The sequence below is a fragment of the Lepisosteus oculatus genome, chromosome 3, assembly GCF_040954835.1.
Source record: "Lepisosteus oculatus isolate fLepOcu1 chromosome 3, fLepOcu1.hap2, whole genome shotgun sequence".
Taxonomy (NCBI): domain Eukaryota; kingdom Metazoa; phylum Chordata; class Actinopteri; order Semionotiformes; family Lepisosteidae; genus Lepisosteus; species Lepisosteus oculatus.
The window spans coordinates 40,782,257-40,805,438 of NC_090698.1; the positions used below are offsets into that span (position 1 = coordinate 40,782,257).

Consider the following 23,182-nt stretch of genomic DNA (forward strand, 5'->3'; position numbering starts at 1 on the left):
GCAGCTCTGGGGTCCTGGGTTTGATTCTTGGGGTGCCATCTGTGTGGAGTTTGTATGTTCTCTCCTGGTTTGCATGGGTTTTCTTTGATTGCGCTGACTTCTTCCCATGTGATACAGGGATTCGTATAGTTGTGACCATTCATTATTGTTTGGAGTCTTGCGTGATGTTGGATGTTTCACATTGTGTTGTGCTTTTAAACTTACAATGAACATGAAGCTCATTTGGCCAACTCAATTCACAACATCTCTGAGAATTGATCTTCTGTAATTATGGAGGCAAAATGTTGGAGGAACATGTTTCTAGAGCCAGGTGCACGTGCGACAGTTATAAAAAATATATATATTTTTTTCCCAAATCCATCAACATCAGCTCAACAAATACCCTTTTGTGTGAGGCTCATGAAGATGTTTGTTTTGCTGGTACAAGGCATGTAATCTGCGTCATTTGCTTTATATAATGTTTTCACTAGCAACAACATCTAATTTGCAAAAATAAAGTAGAAATTTAATTAGAGGGTATTCTTTAAAATATAATGGCTAATTAATATTTTCTTTCATTACGGCAAATGTATGAAAAAAAAGCAAAACAAAGTTTTCAGTTACTCCGTTTTTCAAAACAAAACAACTAATACAACGCATTTGGTAACATTAATTGGGAGAAGTTTTTACAGTTCTTATTTTCCTCAAAGCGTCTACATGCATTATCTTCTGATTTGGCATGGTTGATTTCTAAATACTAATACAACATTGAAGTACACAGTCAATTCTCAGACATTCTAGGAACATTCCTTATTAAAATTTAGGAAGTTATCCTTTTAATTCTTTAGATGTACGAATGGCTTATGTGTTACACCAAGGTCTAGGAACAACTTGTCAGTTCCTTGTCCCTATGAGCAGCTTATAGATCTGGGCAGAGCATTTTTTATGAAATCCAGGAATATGGAACGCCTGACTAATCTCAGTGAAGTGTAAGCCATTCAGCAGACAGAATTTTGGAAACTAACATTTAAAAAGGATTAGCGAGTTGATCTTCTAAACTGAACAAAATGTGTAGTTTTTTATATTCATTTTGTCTTTTGTATTTTATGTGGTAACAAAGTGCTTGTCATTGTTGGATTTCTCCTTGACTATATTTGGGTAAATGTCAGGAGGGCTTGGTGTACTACTCAGGATTACTGCAGGGAAATGAGGTGGCCTGTCAGGGTTTTTGTGTTGCCACAGGGTGTCACTGATGCTCCATGCAAAAAAACATTTTTAATTACAGTATATCAAGTACTGTAATTAAAAATGTTTTAATTTTAGTAGTGTGTTATGTGTACATTTTAAAGATATGTTTACAGAAGCAAATATAGAAATATTGTTGTGTAACTTTCTCCTTGAAAAGTAAAATTTCACATTGACCCTCTGTGTCTGAAGGAGCACTATTTTAAAGTTGTTCGACAAATATGAGAAATGTTAGCCTAAATGCAGTTTCTGCTGCTAGTACTAAATTGAGCCACAACTGATGAAGTGGGTCCCCCCTTAATGTAAAATGCAATGGAACAAACTATCCATCCATTTTCTAACCTCTTTATCCAATACAGGGTCGTGGGGGAGCCAGAACTTACACCAGGACCAATTTTCCCAGAACCCAATGAACTTACCAGTATGTCTTTGGACTCTGGGAGGAAACCAGATCACTTGTAGGAAACCCACACAAACTCTGGGAGAACATATAAACCCCACACAGATAATACCTGAGGCCTGGAATTGAACCCAGGACCCCAGCACTAAGAAGCAGCAAAGCTAATCACTGTGCTGACGAAGAACTATACATGTAATCAGTAATTCTTGATAAAAGCATTAAAACTGAAAACTTGCATTGTTGAATATTTTTTGTTTTAAAAAGTGGATTTGTCAGGGCTTATACTGTAGTCAGGATTAAAGATGAATAACTTTTAGTTTTAAATCTTGCTTTGTATTTTAAGTTTATTTTAGAATTAGAGACTAGGATTATGTTTAGAGTTAAATCAAGGGGAAGGCTGTTTCTCCATCTTCTCAAAATTATTTCATATGTTAGCAATTTCATTTCCAAGCAATCCAAGCTCATCTCCTGGATGTATTTTATTTTAGTCCTAAAAGTCTATGACACATTCACAACTTTTATTTTCAAAGCAAGTGCTTTTCTGAGAAAGCGGCAGCCTTCAAAGTTCTCCTGTCTTCTCTCATTACAGATTTTGTTTTCCTCAATTCTCCTGTAAGAAGATGAACTGACCAATCCTATCTAGCTTCACCAGTTGGAAACAAAAGACACTAAACAGAGACTTGACCGTTCCCTCTGTGCTGCAAAATATTTCAGCTTCTCTGTGCCAAGTGTACAGTTCACTGTTCGGTCACCTGAATCTGTCAGTTTAGCACGTCTAAAGCTGCAGTCGGCACTGTTGTGGTGTGCTGAGGTCATAGCATGAGGCCCTAAACATTGCCTGGCTCATTATTCCCCCAGGAAGGTCAAGACCTTGACCGTCAGACCGGAACTGCACACTAATTAAGCGCCTTGTTTTGGCACTGGAAGTGTCGCGTCTGCAGGACTTCCTACTGGGATTAATGGTGTTCATGTTCACTTTTCATAAATGTACAAAAGAAAAGCTAGGTTTCTCTGGAGGCAAGGCTGCAACGGTTGTGTGATGAAACAAAGCTAAGTTTATTTTTTCCACTTCCAGGGCCACTGGCAGCCACTGGTATTTTTTTTAGATTAAATCAACCACTAAATTGTTAGCTAAACCAGAGTATGGCTGTTTTTTTGGCAAACTTTCTTGGTCAAATATGACATAGATCTAGTCCAGAAATGGCAAGCTAAAGATCAGTGCCTATAAAAAAATGACTGCTTTTCAGGATAACTGAATGTCAGGTCACTTTGGAAACATGAAATCTATCATGATACCTTTTTGAGCAGAGAAGAACAGTGTACTTATGCAAACCCTTTACAGTGAACAGTATGAGCATTTAATATAGCTGGTTGTCATACTAAAAGGTACTGTATGCCTGTTTACATATAAATTAAAATAATGCTGGGCTAATATGTTAAATGACTTATTCATGAGCAGGGAAAGGAGTCTGCTCAAATAATGTTTAAAACCAAAATGCATTGATTGTAGAAGTATCTATCCTGTATGACCAGTTATTGTTTGTGGAGAATTCTGTAAAATCAATATTAAATCTTAGCTGTGAATCTGAAAAAAAAAGCAGTTTAAAGTTATTCTTTTCTAATTCACACACAGACTGTGCATAAATAATATATTCTTTATTTAAACTGTTATAGAATGTGATCTCTGAGGCACACAATGTATTAGATACACTGTATAAAATGTGAAAAACACCACTGATATGCTAATACAGATTTCTGTGATACACTCTTAGATATGATTCTGTTTCTTCAATTTTTATTAGATTTGGACAGGAAGTACCTTCAAATTCCCTTGTGTGGTTCTAAAATTCACAATAGTTTTTCTTTTTCGTAAATCTGTGGCCGATTAACCTGGCCTACATTTGGACTGATAAACCACTACAAGGACAACATGTATTTCATCTTAGAACAGAAAGGGCAAAAATTCAGCAAGACATTAAAAGTTTTAATTTCTTATTGTACGGCCCTGTTATTTAGTAGATTTCTTGTTTTTGACGGTCAGAATTGCTATTGTTCTTAGTTAAGGCTCCCTTCAAACCATCTCTTGCTTTATTTCAGGTGCCAAACATGTGAAAAACTGAATCTTAAGTTATTTATTTCTTGTTTCTGTAAAAAGCTAATACAGATCTACGTGACTTCATTTTGAATCACGTTTTGCTAGCAATTAAATATTTTCTCTTTTGTCCACTTAATGAACATTAAACTAGTACATGAAAGCCAACAGTTACCAGTTAGACTTTTCCGTTATAGGGAAAATCATGCTATATATATTTTTTTTAAGTAAAGTTTCAATAGTGTTTTTTATCACATTGGGAATGTTTTTTTGACATTTAAGACAAATCACTCTCTAGTAAAAGTTTAATTTAGAAAGGGAGGTGAAGAGGAAATATAAGGACTTGAAATATGTAGAGAATTAAGCCCACAAAAAAGTCTAGACGCTATTATTACTATTCATTTTTATCACACCCTGAATTTTGTGTGCTGTGGTGCCTTGAATGAGGAGATGGTGCCCAAGGCAACCATTTAAAAACGAAAGAGTGTGTGGTTGACAGCTTTTATTGAATGTTCAGTTCCTCTGCATAAAATAAAGGAAGTATTGTAAATTACTGAACTTTGCGTGGAAAGATAATGAGTATAAATGGCCTGTAAGATGAGTTTTGAATTGTATAAAGAGATGAATATGATAAAGGTAGCAACAATTCTTTTGAGTGTTTTGCAAGTGGATTATGAACATACAGGATGCAAAAAATATATAATTTCATACCAGCAACATAATGCTCAGTTCTGTAACCAGTTGCTTAAGGTCAAAGAGAGAAGCATATCTGAGTAGGAGATGCATAATTAGTTTAAAAGGGTGTATTTTCTTTATAAAGTTAGAATACAAAACGAATATGTTGAAATATTACTGTTCTGAAAAGCCCTTTAGAAATTTTACATCTTCAAAAATATGGAATTATATAAATGCATGTTTTTTAATATACTTCAAGCGTGGAAATCAGTTTTTTAAGTCTTGCAGCTCCTCCTACTTGCCATATGAATCTACTATTTCAAGAGGAGATAAAAGGGAATGTAGATAAGTAGATCCTATCATCTAAACTGATTTATCTTTTTTTCCTTTCATCTGCACCTTCGGTTTCTCTGGCTTGTACTTTCTTGGATAATCATACTCACTCTTACCTGTAGTCTAAATGGCAAGTACTGTATAACTGTCACATTGCCGTGTTTAATTTTTTTACATTTCTTTCTTGAGAAGAACTAGGCCAACCGATGAACATTATAGATCCTCAAAAATGCTGTAACAGAGTTACAAATATGAAGTAGTAGTTCTGCATAAGTGGATCTTGTCTGTGACAAGCCAGACATTTTCTATGCAATCCAACGTTAATGCATGCTAGAGACAAATACAGAAAAATTAAGTTGTGGTAAATGTATGGAAATTTTGGGAACACTTATTCTGTAAGAATGTTCTGTAATTTGTTGAATTACAAGATTCTGCTCCATGTTGCTTTTCTCCTGTTGCAATTGTTCAGCGTGTTGTGCTGGCAAGATAAGCAATAGCATGGGCAAATTACATCCCAAATGACATTCTGTTATTCCTTTTCAGAGATTCAGGAAATCTGTAAAAAGAATACTGGCGGAGTCTTAGGTCTATATGGAATTCAGAAGCTATTTAGAACATTAATATTGCTTATCGGCGTGACAGAGCTCCTCCGGGGGCTTGAAACATGTTGGTATTTGGAACCAAGGTCAACGGCTGTTATTCTGAGCACCAACAGTGAAGTACTGTGTAGGTTCCACATTTGACAGAAAGGGATTTCATTAATGCCTTTAAAATGCCATCGCAGGAACACATGTTGATTCCAAAGTCTACACCTCATATGCCCAGAGCTTTTTTTCATTAATTAGTCATTTAGTGTACAGTAATTGCACATTAAAAGCTAGCAATGTTTGTGTTTGCCGTGGTTGGCAGGGCTGTCTTTTTACTTTCCAACAACAATGCAGACTTTGCAGAATGAAGTGCACAGACTTTCAAAAGAACGCCTGCTCATCTGGTTCTGTAGATAAGACCTGATAGTTATTGTGAGCAGATAATTAAGTGTGTGCTTGTGAACTTTAATACTCTGTGAAGCTACACAGCTATGGATTAAGGAGTTAACAGCAATTCATTTATTTGCTTACAATATACCGTTGATCATACTATCACACTGGACGAATAGCTGAAATTTATTTTGAACATAAAGCAACAGTGCTGTGATATTGAGTGGACTCTGACTAACTGATAAGCACAGTCAGTTTATTTAAACGATGGTAATTATTATGGGCTTGTCTGATTTCATCAGTCTATAAGGACATAAGAAAGGTTACAAATAAGAAGAGGCCATTCAGCTTCTACAGTACCTTGTTTTGTCATTAGCACATTGATCCCTTGATCTCATGCAGCTTTTTCTTAAAGGAATCCAGAGTTGGATACTCCCACATAGCCTTGAGGAAAGAATCACCCCCTGCTCTCATTTTTAAGTCTTTTAACATTGTATATGAGGTTTCCTTTTTATCTCTTAAAATGATTTTAGTAGCTTTGTACTTGTGCCCTATTCACACATTTGTTCTAAGTGTTTTTGTAATGACTATTATTTTAAAAGCCTCATACTGAGAATAAGTTGATCTATGGCCATTTTGATCTTTATTGATTGATTTATTAATCAATCCATTTTTTATTCTACCATAAGCCTAATGAAGGGATTCAGTAACCTGAATATATACCTTAGGGTCTGAATAATACAAACCATGTTGCAATACCTTGCAAAAATTGTTTTCTCATCTGTTACTGTACATGCTGGATATCCCACGTTCTTATATTAAGGAGACTTTCAGTGGTTCTCTGATATTTCACGAACAGGCAGTTAGCAAATTCAAATTCAAACAGCTTTATTAGCATGACTGTCAACTTACCAAAGTTCCCAAAGTATATACAATCAATAAACCTTTACGATACAAAAACATAGGACTTTTACATACAACATATAACACAAAGAACATTATTGAAAGACAGGATCACTGTTACTCAGGCTGTGACAGGAGATCACAGACTGGGCTTGTTCTCTGTTGAGTCCCCTCCCCCCTCTCCCAGTAGGATTGGGAGCTGTTCTGATTCTGGCAGGTGTGGGAATTCTGGGATTAGGTTTGTTATTTAAGGGAGGAATGTTTGTCTAATCTCAGAGTATTTTGCACAGTGCACAGTGTCTCTGTTTCTCCACTGCTGGCAGTGGAAGCACAACCTGTCCTCCCTGGGCAGCCAGTTTCTATGGCAAGATTGTGGTCACTGAGTATATACTTCATCAGGGTTTCTTACCACGGTCAAATATTCAGCTAGTGTTTTTCGTCTGTTTATTTTGTGTTTGTGTGTATGTTTCCCCGTTAATGAGATATTGTTATTTAATATGTGCTGTGATGTGGTTTGTGGTGCTTTAGTAGTGCTGTCCTGAGGCTGCTGTGGGAGTGTTTCGGGACAGTGAGCTTCTGGACCAACTGGCTCAGAGGACTCTTCTTTGGGCTCAGCTGTTGGCTCGGCAGGACCTTGTGGTGGTAGGAGTTTTGGTCACCGCTTTTTAGATGTCACTAATACTTTATTGCTCTCTTCTGTACGTTGGTTGGCAGTGGTATTGGCCTAATTCTGGCCTGCACATGTTGTTTGGTGTTTTTCTCTGCATAAGAATTTTTTTTACAGAACTCCATGTGCAGAGTTTCTGTTGGGTGTTTATCCCATTTTATGGTTTGAATGGTTTAATGTTTTTATCGCGTTTAAATATTTGAAGCCAGATTCTTGTAGGGGTGTTAATGTTGAAAAGCCCCCTTCTTTATTGCATAGAAAGCCCTGAGTGCCTTCTCCCTTACTGTCTTCACTTCCAGGTTGAAACTGTCAGATGATAGTCAGACCAAGGATGTGTAGCTGGATGTGTGTTCCATTGTGGTATTGTTCAGTGTGAAGTGGTACCCGTTTCCCTGAAATCTGGCTCTCTGGCTGGAAAACTATGACTGTGGTCTTGACAGATTGACTGTCAATGCCCAGGTATGACAGAACTGCTCCAGCAGTGCCAGGCTCTGCTGCAGTCCCTGTTTTGTGGGTGACAGAAGGACCAGGTCATCAGCGTAGAGGAGGAACGATCTCTCTGTTATGTAGTATGAGGATAAGTGCTGAGGATAAGACTGTTCCAATCTCATTGATATACCCTAGAAATTGAACAGTGTTGGACTTCTGAGTGAAGAATTCTGTCCTTTTGTTCCCAACTTCCACTGCACATTTGTTAATTATGTCTTTGAGTTGATTACATTGATTTAATTATGTCATACACTTTACTCAGTATGCCATTTTGGAGAAGTTAAAACAGTAACAGCCAAATTGAGTCAAATGCTTTTTTGACATCAGTAAAATAGGGAAAAAAATTCCTTTGTCTTTCTGGTGGATGTGTTAGTCTATAAGTATGCATAGGTTGTAAGTCTGATCAGATGTGCAGTGAACTGTTACGAAGCTAAAGAGGTCAGGACATTGTGCTCAGTAAGGAAGATCAGTATTTGCGTATTCATGATATTGCAGAATACCTTCCCCAGGTTACTGATCACACAGATGCTCTGGTAGTTATCGGGATCGAGTCTGTCTGTGGTTTATAAATGGGAGTAATCAGTCCTTGATTCCGGCCTCGAGGAAATACCCAGCTTTCAGGATGAGGTTAAAGAGTTTGAGGAGGTATTGCTGCAACTCTAAACTTCTGTGTCTCGGCATCTCATTGTTGACTTCATAGTGGCCACAGTGTTGACTCCATCCTAGTCCGGAGTGTTTTTACTAGCTCCTGCTCGGTGATCAGGGAATTTTTTCTTTTTGAGCGTACGTTTGTAATGTTTACCATCTTACAGTAAGTGAGGCACAGATCTGTATTTTTGTGAGTTTTTGTAGTGCTTTTCAGATGTTTTTGCACTCTATCAAACCCTTTTTCTTTTCCTTTGTTTTTAAGTCGTTTTTTTTTCATTTTGTTCTTTTTAGCTTTGACTTTGATGCTAGTTTGTGAAATAGGTGATTTCGTTTTTGTGTGCCCACATTCATGCCTGTTTTGTTGGTTTGATACAGAGTGTTTAGGAATTGTGCTTAATTGTGTCTGAATTTCTTCATTACCCAGTTCAGTTTTGATATCTGTCCGGGCCGTGTCTCAACTATATGGCTGGTTCAAGTCATACAGCAGTCAGTGCATTTCTGTTGAGGTAGAGCAGTTTGTTTCCTGACAGTGAAGGCACTAATACAGAAAGGGTCCAGATCAGTGACTACATAGTACACCACACTGCTCCCCCAGAACTGAGCTGTAGGTGAACCTGCTTAAGGAGTTCCCTCAGGTCCTACTGTTGACGATATACTGTACAAGCCCAGCTCATGACAGTGAAGCCTGTTCATGCGTTGAGTTTTCCACACAGCTGCATGTTTCCCTGTCTCTGGAAGTTGCAGATTTCAATGTGGAGACTGTGGAGAATTTCCTCTCTGTAATATTGAGATTCCAGGGGGAATGTAGATTGCACACAGGAATACTTATTTTTCTGTACAGATGATTTGTCTGCTTATTCCGAGTCAAAGTCATGACTCCTTGTCTTTACAGGCTGTAGCTCCTCTCTATACCACACAATTATCCCCCCAGAGTCTTTGCCCCAGGTAATAGAGGGGCTTTTAACAGAGGACACAATGATCTCCCTGTAGCCAGGGGGACAGTGAGTGGCTATGTCTTCTCGACACCATTTCCTGTAGGATTGTAATGTATATTGTTTTTATCATTGACCAATCAGAAATAAGGGGTTATCTTTGACCAATCAGATGTTAGGACTATTTTTATTAAAAAGACATTATTTAAACAAGTTAATATGAGGACCGAAGAGAACCAAAAGGAAGTTCAAAGAGGTGGTGAGAGTGTTCCTCTAATGCAATGAATCTGACTTAAATTAATTATTGATTGAAGGAAGCTTATAAGTCTGGAACTGATTTGACTTAATTTAACCTAAATTTAGGAAAGGGGCTGTATTAGTTTTTGAAAATACTTTTATTTCCTTGAGTTTGCCAATTATGGTTTATCTTTCTTTTCTGTTTAGGTGACAGGTATTCCTTTGGAAACCTTTATATGGTATAAACTTTCTTGATCTGTTTAAGTACTGAAATGTGTTGAATCAGTTTTGACGGGAGGGATTTGAATTTAGAAATCTGGTACTTGCTGTACTTTGAAAATATTAGCCTTTTTGTATTTTGTATAGTATTAGTTTCTCTATCTGTGCATTACAAATATTACACAGAAAATATAATAAACCATGTGAATTCAATTTTTCAGTATTAAAACTAACAAATGAGAATATTTTAGTGTGTTTATGGCTGTGCTATGACCCTCACCAGAATAAACAGTTGGAAGTAGGTGACCATTGAGAATAATTGCACCTTGTTGCCTAATGGGAAATAGTGATGTTTTATTGACTTAAGTCTGACTAAGGAGCATATTACTGCCCACTAAAGCTAAACATTTAACAAGTGACCAAATTCTTTTGAATCATTGAGTTTTATAAATAAGTGTGTCCCAGGACATCCACTAGAAGTGAGATACTGCATACCCATGTGAATTAAGTGGAGTATGTAGGTAGCAGGTAAGGATTGGATTTGTACTGTAACTGGAAGGTTGTACCTTAAAATCACAAGTGGGACACAGCTGGTGATATAATCTTAATTCAACAGTTCAAAACAAATTTTTGCTTCTCTACCTAAGTAAAGCTGCTGGTACACAATGACACACATCACCCAGTGGTGATGTGCCTTCAATGGTGGAAGAAGTGCTTGCATAAATGTGAGGCATTTCAGAATCCTAATTAGTTTGGGGAAGCCTGTTGTGCAAGCTCAGATTGGAATCTTTAATGAACAGGTAGGCAGGAGCTCTGTTTAAGGTTGCCTCTGAAGGACAGCACCTGCTACAGCTCAGAGTTACCAGTCACCATATTAGGTCAGTAGTTTTGTAAGTTCTGGCTCAGAAGAAAGTACTACATATTGGTGCACCTAAACCACTTACAGCAGAAACATGGTTTACCTCTGAGGACTCTCAATCCACTACTGACCAGGCCCAGCATTGCTTCTCTTCTGAGATCTAATAAAAACAGGCTAGAAGATGGATTGCTAAGTCATGATAAGTCATAAGTCCACATTTCTACAGCACTGAATGAAATTGTATTGAAATCCTTGTATTTAAATAACTGAATATATATTTACACAAAGCATCACTAGCAGATTGTTTTGTGAACTGTAAGGATCACTGAACATTTACTTAAAATTATTGTTAAATTTATTGTTAAATTTAAGTGTACAAAAAAAGAAAGGAACTGGGATAATTGGATGAAAGTGTGAAGAAAATCTCTGATAGGCATTACGAGGAGAAGTGGTCAGGTGCCGTTTCTGATGTGGCACTGTGGAGCACAAGGTGGTCATCGTTGATTGAACAGTCGTTCTTTAATTTACTGAAATTAAACAAGTTATCTTTTGCTCTGGGTGTAATTCCTCGGCGAGCCAGACCTCACAGCTCTCGGTCTCCTCAGAAATTCGGCACATTTAAAAGGGGAGTCGAGCACCTTCCGCGGTTGTTTGGACTCACTTGGCCCGATTGTGCCAATTTCATGAAGCCCAGGATCTGTAACCTGCTCTTCCACTTATCCGGTGCTCTGTCATTGAGCTTCCTTCTGGCCTGTGTAGTGCTCTCAGCGTTACTAGTCTGCATCTCAGAAGGACACTTGGCCTGTATCCTGTCCAAAAGAGATTCTCTGTCTGTCTCGATCCCACTCTGTCTGCCTGAACTCTGTTGCTTTTAACCAAGCACCGGGACAGAGGCACTTTTCCGAACCTGCCGCCTTTAATCCTGCGCAACAGTGTTGCCACTCTGCCAGGATCAACCTTGATAGCTGTGCTCGCTACTCGCCTACGCCTCCTAGATCAGTCCTGCCTGCTGCCTGTCAGCCTCTCCTTCTATCCTGCTTTGCCATTTTGTCTTCTTCCGAGCCTTCACTGGGCTCTAGCTGTTGGGTTCTTCATCTGCACGCCACATCCTAACACTGGGTTTGTTTCTGTCACTGGGTCCACCCTGTCTGTATCAGCCATGTTAGCTGCACTCATCTCTTAGTCCCGTCTGCCCCCGTTCTCCTTCTTGCTTCCACAATCACCTACTGTGTTTTTGGCATTCCCCGCTTTCCTTCGACTCTCTGTGCCTTCACTGCGTTACTGCTCTGGGATTCTTCAGTCTGTCAGAAAGGCACAGCTTTCTCTATCAGCTCTCCTCATCGTAAAAGACATACAGTAGGGCTCCATGACGAAGTAAACATAAATTACATTACGTCCTTGAGTACTGGTGCTTAAATACCCATTTTGAGACTTAATGATAATTTGGTTTTTAGTTTTCATGGAGAAATATTCTAGAAGTTGTGTCAAAGGCTGAAGGTAATGTTAGTAGGGCCAGGTCTGGCCCTGGGGCCATATTTTGCCCACCTGAACTAAAAGGGGGTAACAATGCTGTCAGTAGGCCTGTTTTGGTCAGTATTCTTAAAAATTATAATAAACAGAAAGCTAAAAAACATTCTGGTGTTCATTATTTCTAGATCACAATTATGCAAATGTTTCCGTTTTTAAACAGTTTTTTAAATTAAATTAATTTTTTCAAGGCAGAACAAGTTTCCAACCCCATTATATCCTCCCTTCATCAGTTCTACCCCCTGCCAAGATTTCCACTAAAGGATGATTGAAATGAAGTTAGATAGCTGCCATTGAAGTGCAATAAAGTTTGGATTTTCTAAATAATAGCAGTCAGTGCTTTCACTGTCGTTTCCCAAGCATTGAGCAATAGAAAGTACAAATACATAGTCCCCAGTCTGGCTCACCTGGAATCTGGGATTCTCAGTCTCAACAAAGCACCAACATCATTGTAGGCAATCTGCATTCAATCTTCTTTAAGGAATATGTGATTGTAGAAAACAGAAGAATAGAAATGCCTGCTCTTCAGGGATTTAAAAAATCTTTCTTCTACGCACCAAATTGCAAATTCTGGATGTAATTAAAAAAGGGCAAAAACATTTTCTGCAGTGTTTACGGGGAGCACCAGCATAAATAAATTCTAGATGTCTCTATGGAGACTGACTTCCAGTGGAAGCCACAATACGTGAGCATGGGGATTACAACAAAGAAAACAATGATCACAAAATGAAGGATTAAGAAGGAAAATTAACAAAATATTGAAGACCTTGATTATATATTCAAAACCTTGAAGATTTCTCAGTGTTGAGTAGTGACTCCAATATGAAATTGAATATGAACCCTTTTTACAGTATGTGAATTTATTTCTATTATGCAGTTTATCCTAGTATGACTGAAGGGAGGGAAGAGGACTCATAGAACAAATTACATCAAGTATGGGAGTACTGTGTGTTTATTTTTATTAAAATCATTCTTGAATGTTGTTTACTGTTACATCTAAAATAGAAAGATTAGAAAGTTCAATACTGACGTATCCAATATATTTAAACAGGGGCATTATAAAATGGATTTAGTCTCTGCAAAATTTATGGCAGTGATAAAGACTTTTACGCAGTGCCTACAAGTGCCAGTACTTCAGAACTGAATATTGAGTATTGTAAATAGTGATAGAGATAGAGCTGGTGCTTCCATATAGAAGGCAAACAACAGAAATGACAATGTCTATCCATCTAATTTATTTGTAGGCTTTAGTAATGGATGACATATTTGAATTTGACATCCTTTCTGCTCTGAGAAGTAGATTGTATTTGTCTTGCCTTTTGCATTTTTGTGCAGGTAATTAACCCAGTCTTACTGTGAGGGTACATTAGATTTTTTTAAGGATCTGCTGATGGGACTTTGGCTATTTCATCGGCTTTCTAGCATTCTATGACATTTTTAGGGATGTTTAGTAAATTTATAATCAGTGAACATATCCTTGCCATGGATCTTCAGCTGTCTCTTAAATACAAAATCAGCAAAGCACAAATGATACCCTTATTGCACAATTACAAAGATTTGAAACTGTATTAAAATTAGCTTATTGCTTGTAGGGTTTACAGTGGACAATAAAGATGGGTATACAGCCTTGCCCTTCAGACTTTAGGATGTAGTGTTTTATCAGCTAACTAGATGGCACTCTTGCATTACCGGTTTATATTAATTTTATTTTCTCTTTATGTACAAAGACTTCTCTTTGATCTTTCCAGAGATAAAAAGGGCCCTGCAGTGCTGTGTAGGGAAACTGGGGTGACTTCTAATCCTTAAAATGGCAGAGGGAAGGAGCTTAAGGCTTAAATATAATTAATTCAATGCTGGTGGACCATGCGAGGAGAACATAGTTTACCTTAAAAATCAATAGCAGGTGCAAATTTCTTCTCCCAGTTCCACACAGATACTAGAGAGACGCATCTTTAAAAAATTGAACTCCTATACCGATGCTTTTAAATGCATTTTGACTACACCTTTCAGGAAAACTGGGAAATCCAAATAATGAGTGCATTATCTAATTCACTGTTCACTGTTTCAGTAAGAAAACTGTGCCACTTTTAAGCACCACATGATATCCTTGTCTAATTTTTATGGGTTCTCATCATTATCATGAATTTGAGAATTTCATTTTTGTCTGTGAATACAGTATGTTGTGCCTACTTTGAAATCCAATTTAAGGTACTACATTCCCTCCAGTGTTTGAAATTGAAAGTTGGTATTCTCATGAGAATGGGCTGGTCAGTAAATTAGGATTGGAGAGGGGTAAATGATGCTGTAGTGCTACCTCAAAAAGTTTAAAATATAGCCATGCCATACAGTACATTTGCTGGGATTCAGTACCACATTTTCAGATTAGTTAATTAGTCCTGCTGAAAGAGTTTTGCCTTATTAGTGATACCGTTTCACTAAAGCCTTAGAACTGGGCAATGAAATTAGGAGCTAAGCTTAATTTATTACTCAATTTACTAAAAAAATAAAAGAATTGATAACAGAATGGAATATACAACTGTATCTTTGCCATTTGAAAATTTGTTTCTAGTGCTTTTTCAGGTGTTTATGACACTCCTAAGAGATATCCAGAAAGCAGTAAACTTCCTTTTCTGTTATACAATTTAGAAATTATAGTCCATAGAAAGATTTTCAGATTAATACAAATTAAGGTAATATTTACATTTAAATAACATTGCCAATTTATCAACTATCTTCTGTGATTTAAGGTTCTGTGTTGTGATGAATTGTAAATTTCCTGTACATTTGATCTTGAGTTTTGTGTGATTTATAAGTACAATCATGCATCTTGCAAAATACTTAATTTTGGTTTTGCAGTGCTCCTACGTTTATCTCTGATTTCCAGCGACAGTTCAAGTGAACAATAGGGTCCTAAAAAAGACCCCCCCCCTTCTTCAATTATACTACAATCATAAGTGTGAGGATAATTACTTGTTCGAACTTTTACATACTTCGTTGGGCTGTATGTTTGATTTTCAATAAGCCAAACATAAATTCTTTTCAGCAGTGGAATTCAATTCCAGGAGAAAACTGGCAAAAATAGATATGCATTGATATGACAAGAATGAATGTGGTAGAGACCTACTGTTTTGGTGTATTTGTAATAATTTTTTGATGAGCACTTTTCAAGTAACTCAGAGAGTTGAGAAACAAAAAAATATTGCATTATACTGTAATTTTAAAAACTAAAAAATGCTTACTGTGTTTGCACAACAAATATTGTGCTACAGTATGTAGTTCTACATTGACAATAGGCAATTCATTGCTAGGGCAAGCTGTTTAAGCAATGAGGCTCATAGCAGGCTGTACCAGCATCGAGCAAAGGCGATCAATAAGGTAGAAAGCTGCAACAGTAATAAACGATAATCCACCAGTACAACAAAGTGGTCAGTCAGGCAGAGAGCAGCAGGACAAATTGAAGAGGTATAGAAATGATCCAACAATGGCTTTGGAAGAACATTGAATTCTTGCATCCGCCACATTATATTTTTCATTCACGTTTCTCTCTTTGCAGAGTCATTTATAATCTTTGAAGGCATGACATGCATTAATAATTAAGATGATAGACAAAGGTACCTTATAACTTTGATACAGTATGTCAAAGGTAGTTCAAGCTGTGCTGTTTTTGATTTTATCTGTCTGTTGCACTGTACTTAACTGCTTGGATTTGGAAAGCTCTTTTTACCGTAAAGGATGCCTAAACCCTTTTTGTTTAGGAGGGGACATACTGATCTTCAGCTGTAGCACTGCAGTGCAGTAGCCATTATGATATAGCACATCGGGCGAAGAAGTGAAGAAAGAAGTTTTGTTAAGGGAAACTGGTTAAAACCACTGCTTTTAAGGACAATGATGTAGGATCTTTAATGACCAAATAGTTTGGACCTTGTTTTAAGGTCTTGCTTGAAGCACAGCACCTCCTTTGAACACAGCACTGTGTCATCATACAGAAGCATTGGCTTGGAGATTCTGTTGGGGAGGAAAGAGTGCTATCTCATGGTGCATCAACACCACATGCAGCAGTGACCTGCTTTTCTGTAGAGATCTCCCTTCCAAGTACTAATGAGACCCAGCCTTGCTTAACTCCTGAGATCTGACAAGGACAGGCTAGATGACGGTAACACTGCTGTCACCAGCTTCTCTTTGTAGATCAAAAGAAGACTCTGTGACTTTAATGTTTCAATGGCCAGGAAGATATTAAATACAGTAGATTGCGCTGGGATCATGTGAAGACCCATCTCTGAAAGAACCAGCTGTGTGCCACGAACTGTTCTGAGATGTTCCGAGCTGGGTTTGTTTTTCAAAACAAGAAAAATAAAAAATACTTTAAAACACTTTAAATAAAAAACAGCACCGGCAATACAACTTCTCTGTAAAGCTGAATCGACTCATTAAGTTCTTTCCCACAATTCAGACACCATGCCTTTTCAAAGCCAGATGTGTGTCAAGGAATCTTTCGTCACGCTTCAGTTCAGCAAGGCTTGTTTTCATTGACCCAGCTTGTACTGGTGGGAATTCAGCAGGGGTAAGAAACAGGTCGTCCTCAACTTTGTCCTCATTCTTTACACTAAAGGGAGAGCTAAGGCGAGTGGAAGAGGTCGCTGAGAGGGAAAGGGAAAATGCTGATGTCATCACAGGATGTGCAAGTAATAAATTATTCATTTTTATCTTGCTGCCTTGTTCCTTGAGCATGCAGAAAAAAGCAGTAAGCTCGGCACGCTATTCGTAAAATGTTTTCAGTAGGCTAATGGAACACCAGATTTCAGAGAGGGTGGAATTTTGCCCACTGACGGACAGTAATAATCCCCCAAGGTGAATTATTTTAATTATTGTGCTGAAGTTCAATCTGGATAGTAAATTGCTGTAGCATAATTATTGTGTACTCAGCAGAGAAAGGCAAGCAATCTTGTACCCTGATCTATGTATAGCTAGAGGGTATAAAAATAATAAATACATTTTAGAAAATTACTTGAGGATGTAGTGAATTGAAAGTGTTCTTTATCTTCCTCCTCTCACCTGTGTTTACAACAAATTACATGTTTTCGTTCATCTTCAGAGATATAAGCTGATATTTCTTTTCTACCCTTTGTTGCACACATTTGTGTCATTTTATGAATGGTGCTTCTCATAATTTAGATAAGAACTGCAGAGTTGTCCTTGAGTTGTCAGGTTCCGTCTTCCTATAAACCTAATTCAGCAGTGATGGCTTTTTGATTATGGTGGTTTGTTATGTACAACAGGGGCATGGTGGTTAATGTAGCTCTCATGTTCTTTCTGTATTTGCATGGGTTTCTTTCTAGTTTCCTAAATGCATCTGAAGACATAACTGGATTAGTGTGTCCCTATAAAAGTCCCTCGATAAGATTTACAGGTAATGGGGACTCCCCTTCACCACCACCAATGTGCAGCACCCACCTGGATGATGCGATGGCAGCCATAGTGCGCCAGTACATCAGCTATCAGTGTGGAGGAAAACAGAATGATGAAGCCAATTCATAGGTGGGGATTATTAGGAGGCCATGATTGGTAATGGGAAATTTGGCCAGGATGCCAGGGTAAGTCCCCTACTCTTTTCGAGAAACGCCCTGGGATTTTTAATGACCACAGAGAGGACTTTGGTTTTATGTCTCATCTGAAGGATGGTGCCCTTTTACAGTATAGCGTCCCCATCACTATACTGGGGCATTAAGGCACACACAGACTGCAGTTTGAGCACCCCTTACTGGCCCCTCTAACACCTCTTCCAGCAGCAAAGTAAGTTTTTCCCAGGAGGTCTCCTATCCAGGTAACGACCAGTCTCTCACCTGCTTAGCTTCAGGGAGTTGCTAGTTGTGAGTTACAGGGTGATATGGCTGCTGGACAAGTATGGATGGTGGCCCGGATGGAATGGTCTTCTGTAAAAGACAGTAGTTCCTTTATATTGGTAGTTCTACATGTGTTTTTATTATGTTTTGTTGCACATGATGGATTTTAAAAGAATGAGCTTAATAAAGGTGAAAGGTTAAGAAAAAATAAGTACTGACAGTGAAGATCAGATGTTACAAAAATCAGTATGTATTTTCTGAATAAAAATATTACTTGCAAATAAAAGGGTTAATGTAGTTAATCTTTAAAGGATATCTTTGAATGTTGGCTCATAGAAAAAAGGCTGCAGGACATCAAAATAAATCTTGATCTTATGGAGAAGTAACTCCTGTGGTTTTAAAGCTGAGGAAGACACGGTGCTGGGCAAAAATGTATGTACCTTGTAGAGTAGGTGTAATAGCCAATTGCAGTCCCATCAATTGAAAATTGAATTTAATATGTCACACATTGCAAGACTTAAATACCACGTGACATGTTTATCCTTATAGGCTCTTTGTGTTGAGCCTTGTTTTTAAAAGATCACTAAATTTGTACTTTGTGACTGTGCAAAAATCTTTTCATGTCAGATAACTGATCTGTTTGATTATTGTTGTGCTGACTGCAAATTCACTGATGTCTCCTAAAGCTTGTTTAACCAATACTGAATCAAGAGTCAGTGATGCCAGTGGTGAAAAATCTTATTAATTATTTTTCTGAAAGAAAAGAATGATCATGTGGATATAATTCAAAATGAATAGGGCTTGATCCTGCAAGACACATCTATAAATAAGGGTCAAGAGTTTTGGTTACCTGTTCTCCAAAACTCCTGCACATCTGATCAGTCCTATAATAAGCATTATGGTTCTAGTGGTCTCTGCATAGGTTATAAACAAGTGAGGATTTGGTTTCATGCAGTTGCTCTTGCAAGTTGACATAAGATAAGAGATAAGATCACTTTATTGGCCATATACAATTTCTTGTATGAGGAATTTGTCTTTTCATCCACCCCAACTTGCTCTCCATGAGACACACAGACAGGGAGAGGAGCTTGGGGTGAGAGCGCAGGGTCAGCCATTTATACGGCGCCCCTTGGAGCAGCTGGGGTTAAGGGCCTTGCTCATGGGCCCAGTGGAGTAGGATTTCTCTGCTGGCCACGAGGTACCAACCAGAAACCTTCCAGCCACAGGCGTAGATCCTTAGCCACGGAATATATATGTTTTGTGACAGATCTTGGGGTGAATAAATTGAATGGTTGGGGTTCTTCACTGCTCAAAATCTTGTTCCATACTCATTCCTATTCTATAATCTACATTAGTTAGGTTGTAGCTCCTAGCAACGCCCTTATTTTAATTTTTCCTTTAAACAAATTCACAGAATTCTCTTTCAAGACTGGTTATACAGTATAACCAATAATTAATTAAAACCTCAATGCAAATTGCAATACAGTGGTAATAAGCACTGGATTTTAAACATTTTCCCATGCATACATCAGTTAGCTGCAGATATCACCAATTGTTAATGCATCCATCAATAAAAACAAATTCTGAAACCAGTTTATCATGATTTCTTCTCCGACGGCAGGCGGAGCAACGTGCCAGTTGGAGTATTCTCAGTTGAATTTAATGGCAACGTCAGTTCAAAGATTTGGTTCAAACCACCAAATGGAGACGGGCGTGCCGACAAGCGGACCCTGCTGATGCGGGATTAACGCTAGGATGAGAAAGAGTTTATCATGATTTCTTAACAATTCAGTGATCATAACAGCCCATTGCAAATGACAAAATCGTTGCTTAATTCTGATTTGTTAGATAACAGTGTTGTTGTTATTTGAATATCCCCCACACAAGATTTCTTTTCCAGTTTAATATTGTTTAATAGTGTTTAATTTGTAAAATTACATTTTGTTTTTGTCAGATTAACTAAAGTTATATTATTTTTTTAAAACATGCATGTGCATACTTTTGCATGTTTTGCATGTCCATGCATTTTAAACATTCAAATTACATCCGAACTCAATAAATGTAAGCTGGGACTGCGGTAGAGCTGGGAGTTTATGATCCAGTAATAATATTGACATATTTCTACCATGTCTTTGAAATTGCCCCAGGGTTTGGGCAAGTTCAGTATTGTTTACTGAAGTGTATGTGCCTTTGACATCCAATTGCCAAACCTCCATTTGATTTCTGTGTTTTTTACTCCATACAACAATCTTGCCTGACAGCAGGGATTCCCAGACCACACTCAGAACCACACTGTTAATGTTTTTTGTCACAGCTTCTACTTACAGGGAGTACAGAAAGTATTGACCCCCCCCCCCTTGGACCTTAACAATGGGGCAGAATCAGTTTTGTAAAACAAAGTTTTATTAAAAACAAGCATTCACCCCCCTGAGACCTTAAGCATTTAATGGCTGCTGAGTTTTGGAGGACGACCTGGTCGTTGAAGATTCTGAGTAGTTTTATTTATTCTACACTTTTTCTCCACTTATTTAACAGTGCTCTGTGGGATACTCAGTGCCTTTGAAATCTTTTTTACAGTATAGCCCTTTCCTGATTAATGTCTATCCACAATTCTGTTCTGTTGTAGAAGCTCCTTTGTCTTCGTATTGTTTTGTATACATTATCCAAAGGTGGGAAATTACCCAGACAGGTATTTAACCTTACAAAGACAGGTGTGTTCAATCTGAATGGTTCACCATTTTCATTGCACAAGAACTCTTTTGAGTTTCCAGTTGTAACACAACAAAATGTGGCAAAATACAGTGGAGGTCACTACTTTCTATACCCATTGTAATTGAATCCTAAACTAATCTAACAAATTGATTAAACCTTTTGCAAGTTTGATTTCCAACTTGAAACTTTGGAGATCGTGTTCATTTCGAAATTCAACAGGTAAAATGCAACCTCAAACATGGCTAAGAAAGGAATTAAGAGTTTATCAGAGTTAGATCATTGACATTTTCTGACATCTCAGAAATACTGTACTGTATGTCAGATATTTGGATGTCAGACAGAAACTGTGACAATAAAATTTAGTTGCAGTGTTATATTCCGTAGAATAGTTTCTTAAGGTTATTAACAATAACCTTAAGAAACTATACAAAACAGAATTTTGAAACACAGTGCATACATTTTGTGGTCAGACAGTAATAACTAATTGCCTTTAAGAATAATATTGCACGGTAACTGATATATGCTCAATTAAAGATTTTTTCCATCAGTGTTCTGGTACCTGATATCTAGACATGCCTTTAGTATTAGAGTAAGACATTTATCTCTTTTTTTACTTATAGAAGATATTGCATAAATTGCACCAGGAGTAGAACATTATAAATTATACATCCCCTCAAAAACAGACACACGCATACTGTTGAGTGTTAAAATGAAGTCATTGTGACCCAGGTCATGTGAGATGTAATGCACAGACCTGGGGTATGAAATGAAATCAAAGTGAATAATGAAAGTACAGGGTTGTTTGAAAACAGCATTTTATAATTAGCAAGCAATACAGTCCATTCTCTGTACTCAAAGCAACACAGCTTGCATTTAAAACTTTATTCATTATTCTGAGGGGAAGAGATATTTTCAGTGTATAATATAAGTAATACACACTTAGAATTTTGTTTGAAATTCAATAACACAATTACAGATAAAATAAGTTCTACATTCCCTATCCGTTAAGCCTTCTTTACAGGCGATTGCAGTATGTACCTTTGAAGAAATACTGACATTTAAACCATTGCTCAGTTGAGCAAATCTTTATCTAGTTACCCTGGTGAGAGCCACCCGTCCACAAGTCACAGCTCTAAAGAAAATCTACTGAGTAAGGGAAGTGGACAAAGCAGGGATCCTAATCCAAGATCTTCTTACAGGAGCAACCTGGATGCAGAGGTTTGTAAATGTCCTGTAGACATTCATTTAGAAACAATACTGCACCCGTTACTTTGTTTTAGTTGTCATTGAATGTGATATATTTAGAATACATATTTGCATATTTTTTAACTGCATCAAGAACAAATATTGTATGTCAACAACTTCATACTGTAGGATCTAGGCTATGAATGGGGTTTTTGCTTTTCTCAGACAGTACACTACACAAAATGGTCTTTACTTAACAAATCAGATTCTTTTTGTGGGCCAATAGTTTTTCATATCTTGTCGTACTACATGTATACTTGTAAAGACATATTTTAATTGGTTTCTGTCATGGAAAAATTGTAGATATTGTATTATCCAGATGTTTCTGTATAGACTAGTTCTGACCACTTCATGGTTACAATAAAGTACATGATGTTACATGATGTTATGTGCAAATCTGCACGGTTGTTCAATGATGTTCTGTTGATCACAAAATCAGTTTTTTCATCTTTCATGTGATTTCTGATTTTCAGTGGGTATGCATTTTCTTTTTTAATATTAAATTTTAAAAAAGGCAAGCGTTGTCTTTATTTTATTAATCTAAGTAATTTAAGGAACAGAAATGCATGAGAAATCCTAATAAGCTACAAAATAGGCTAAATGGCCCCCATTTTGTAACCATTCTTATGCTCTTAATTATCTTATTTTATATATTGGCTAGAGGATTGTTGTATAATGCAGTTACAAAGTACTTGAAAGAAATTGCTGTTGAGGAAGTTATTAACCAGTGATTCCAGGAATCATTTAAAATTTAAACTGTTTTTCTGTGCTTTCTTTTAATTTCAGAAACTTCAAAAGGAGAACATTAAGCTTAAACGAGAGCTCCAGGATTTAAAGTAAGGCATTAACAACTGAATTAAGGTTGGAAGTGCAAGTTGGGGAAAATGTTCCATTTTCGGACAAAGCCAGTTTTATATTTTTATGTATCTGAGTTTTATGTGTGTTTTGCTTCCTTTTGTATCTTAAATACTCTGACAACTTGTTTTTTTAATAAATATCTCATTGCCAATTATTTTATTAAATACCCACATTATTTGAAATCATTGGTTGTGTATTGATGTCTTGGCTCAAAATGAGGAGACCCACACTGGAGAACGAAGAAATGTGAATGGGCTGTCCTAGCCCATCCACTCAATGAACACATTGATTTCTAAATGTTCTGCAAACTCTACAGAGATGTATGGGAGGTACAGTGCTGATTGG

General features: G+C 37.3%; 1 protein-coding gene across 4 annotated transcripts in view; it reads left to right on the forward strand.

Moving 5' to 3' along the window:
• LOC107079619 (uncharacterized) overlaps positions 1-23,182 on the forward strand; it is a 114,979-nt gene that overhangs the window by 5,505 nt on the left and 86,292 nt on the right. For 3 of the 4 annotated variants that reach the window (XM_069187173.1, XM_069187169.1, XM_069187172.1), the window contains exons 2-3: positions 21,809-21,952; positions 22,766-22,815. In XM_069187173.1, coding sequence (XP_069043274.1) covers positions 21,809-21,952; positions 22,766-22,815 — 194 coding nt within the window. Of the gene's footprint in view, positions 1-16,791; positions 16,865-21,808; positions 21,953-22,765; positions 22,816-23,182 lie in introns of all 4 variants that reach the window. The other variant, XM_069187171.1, reaches the window with a different exon arrangement.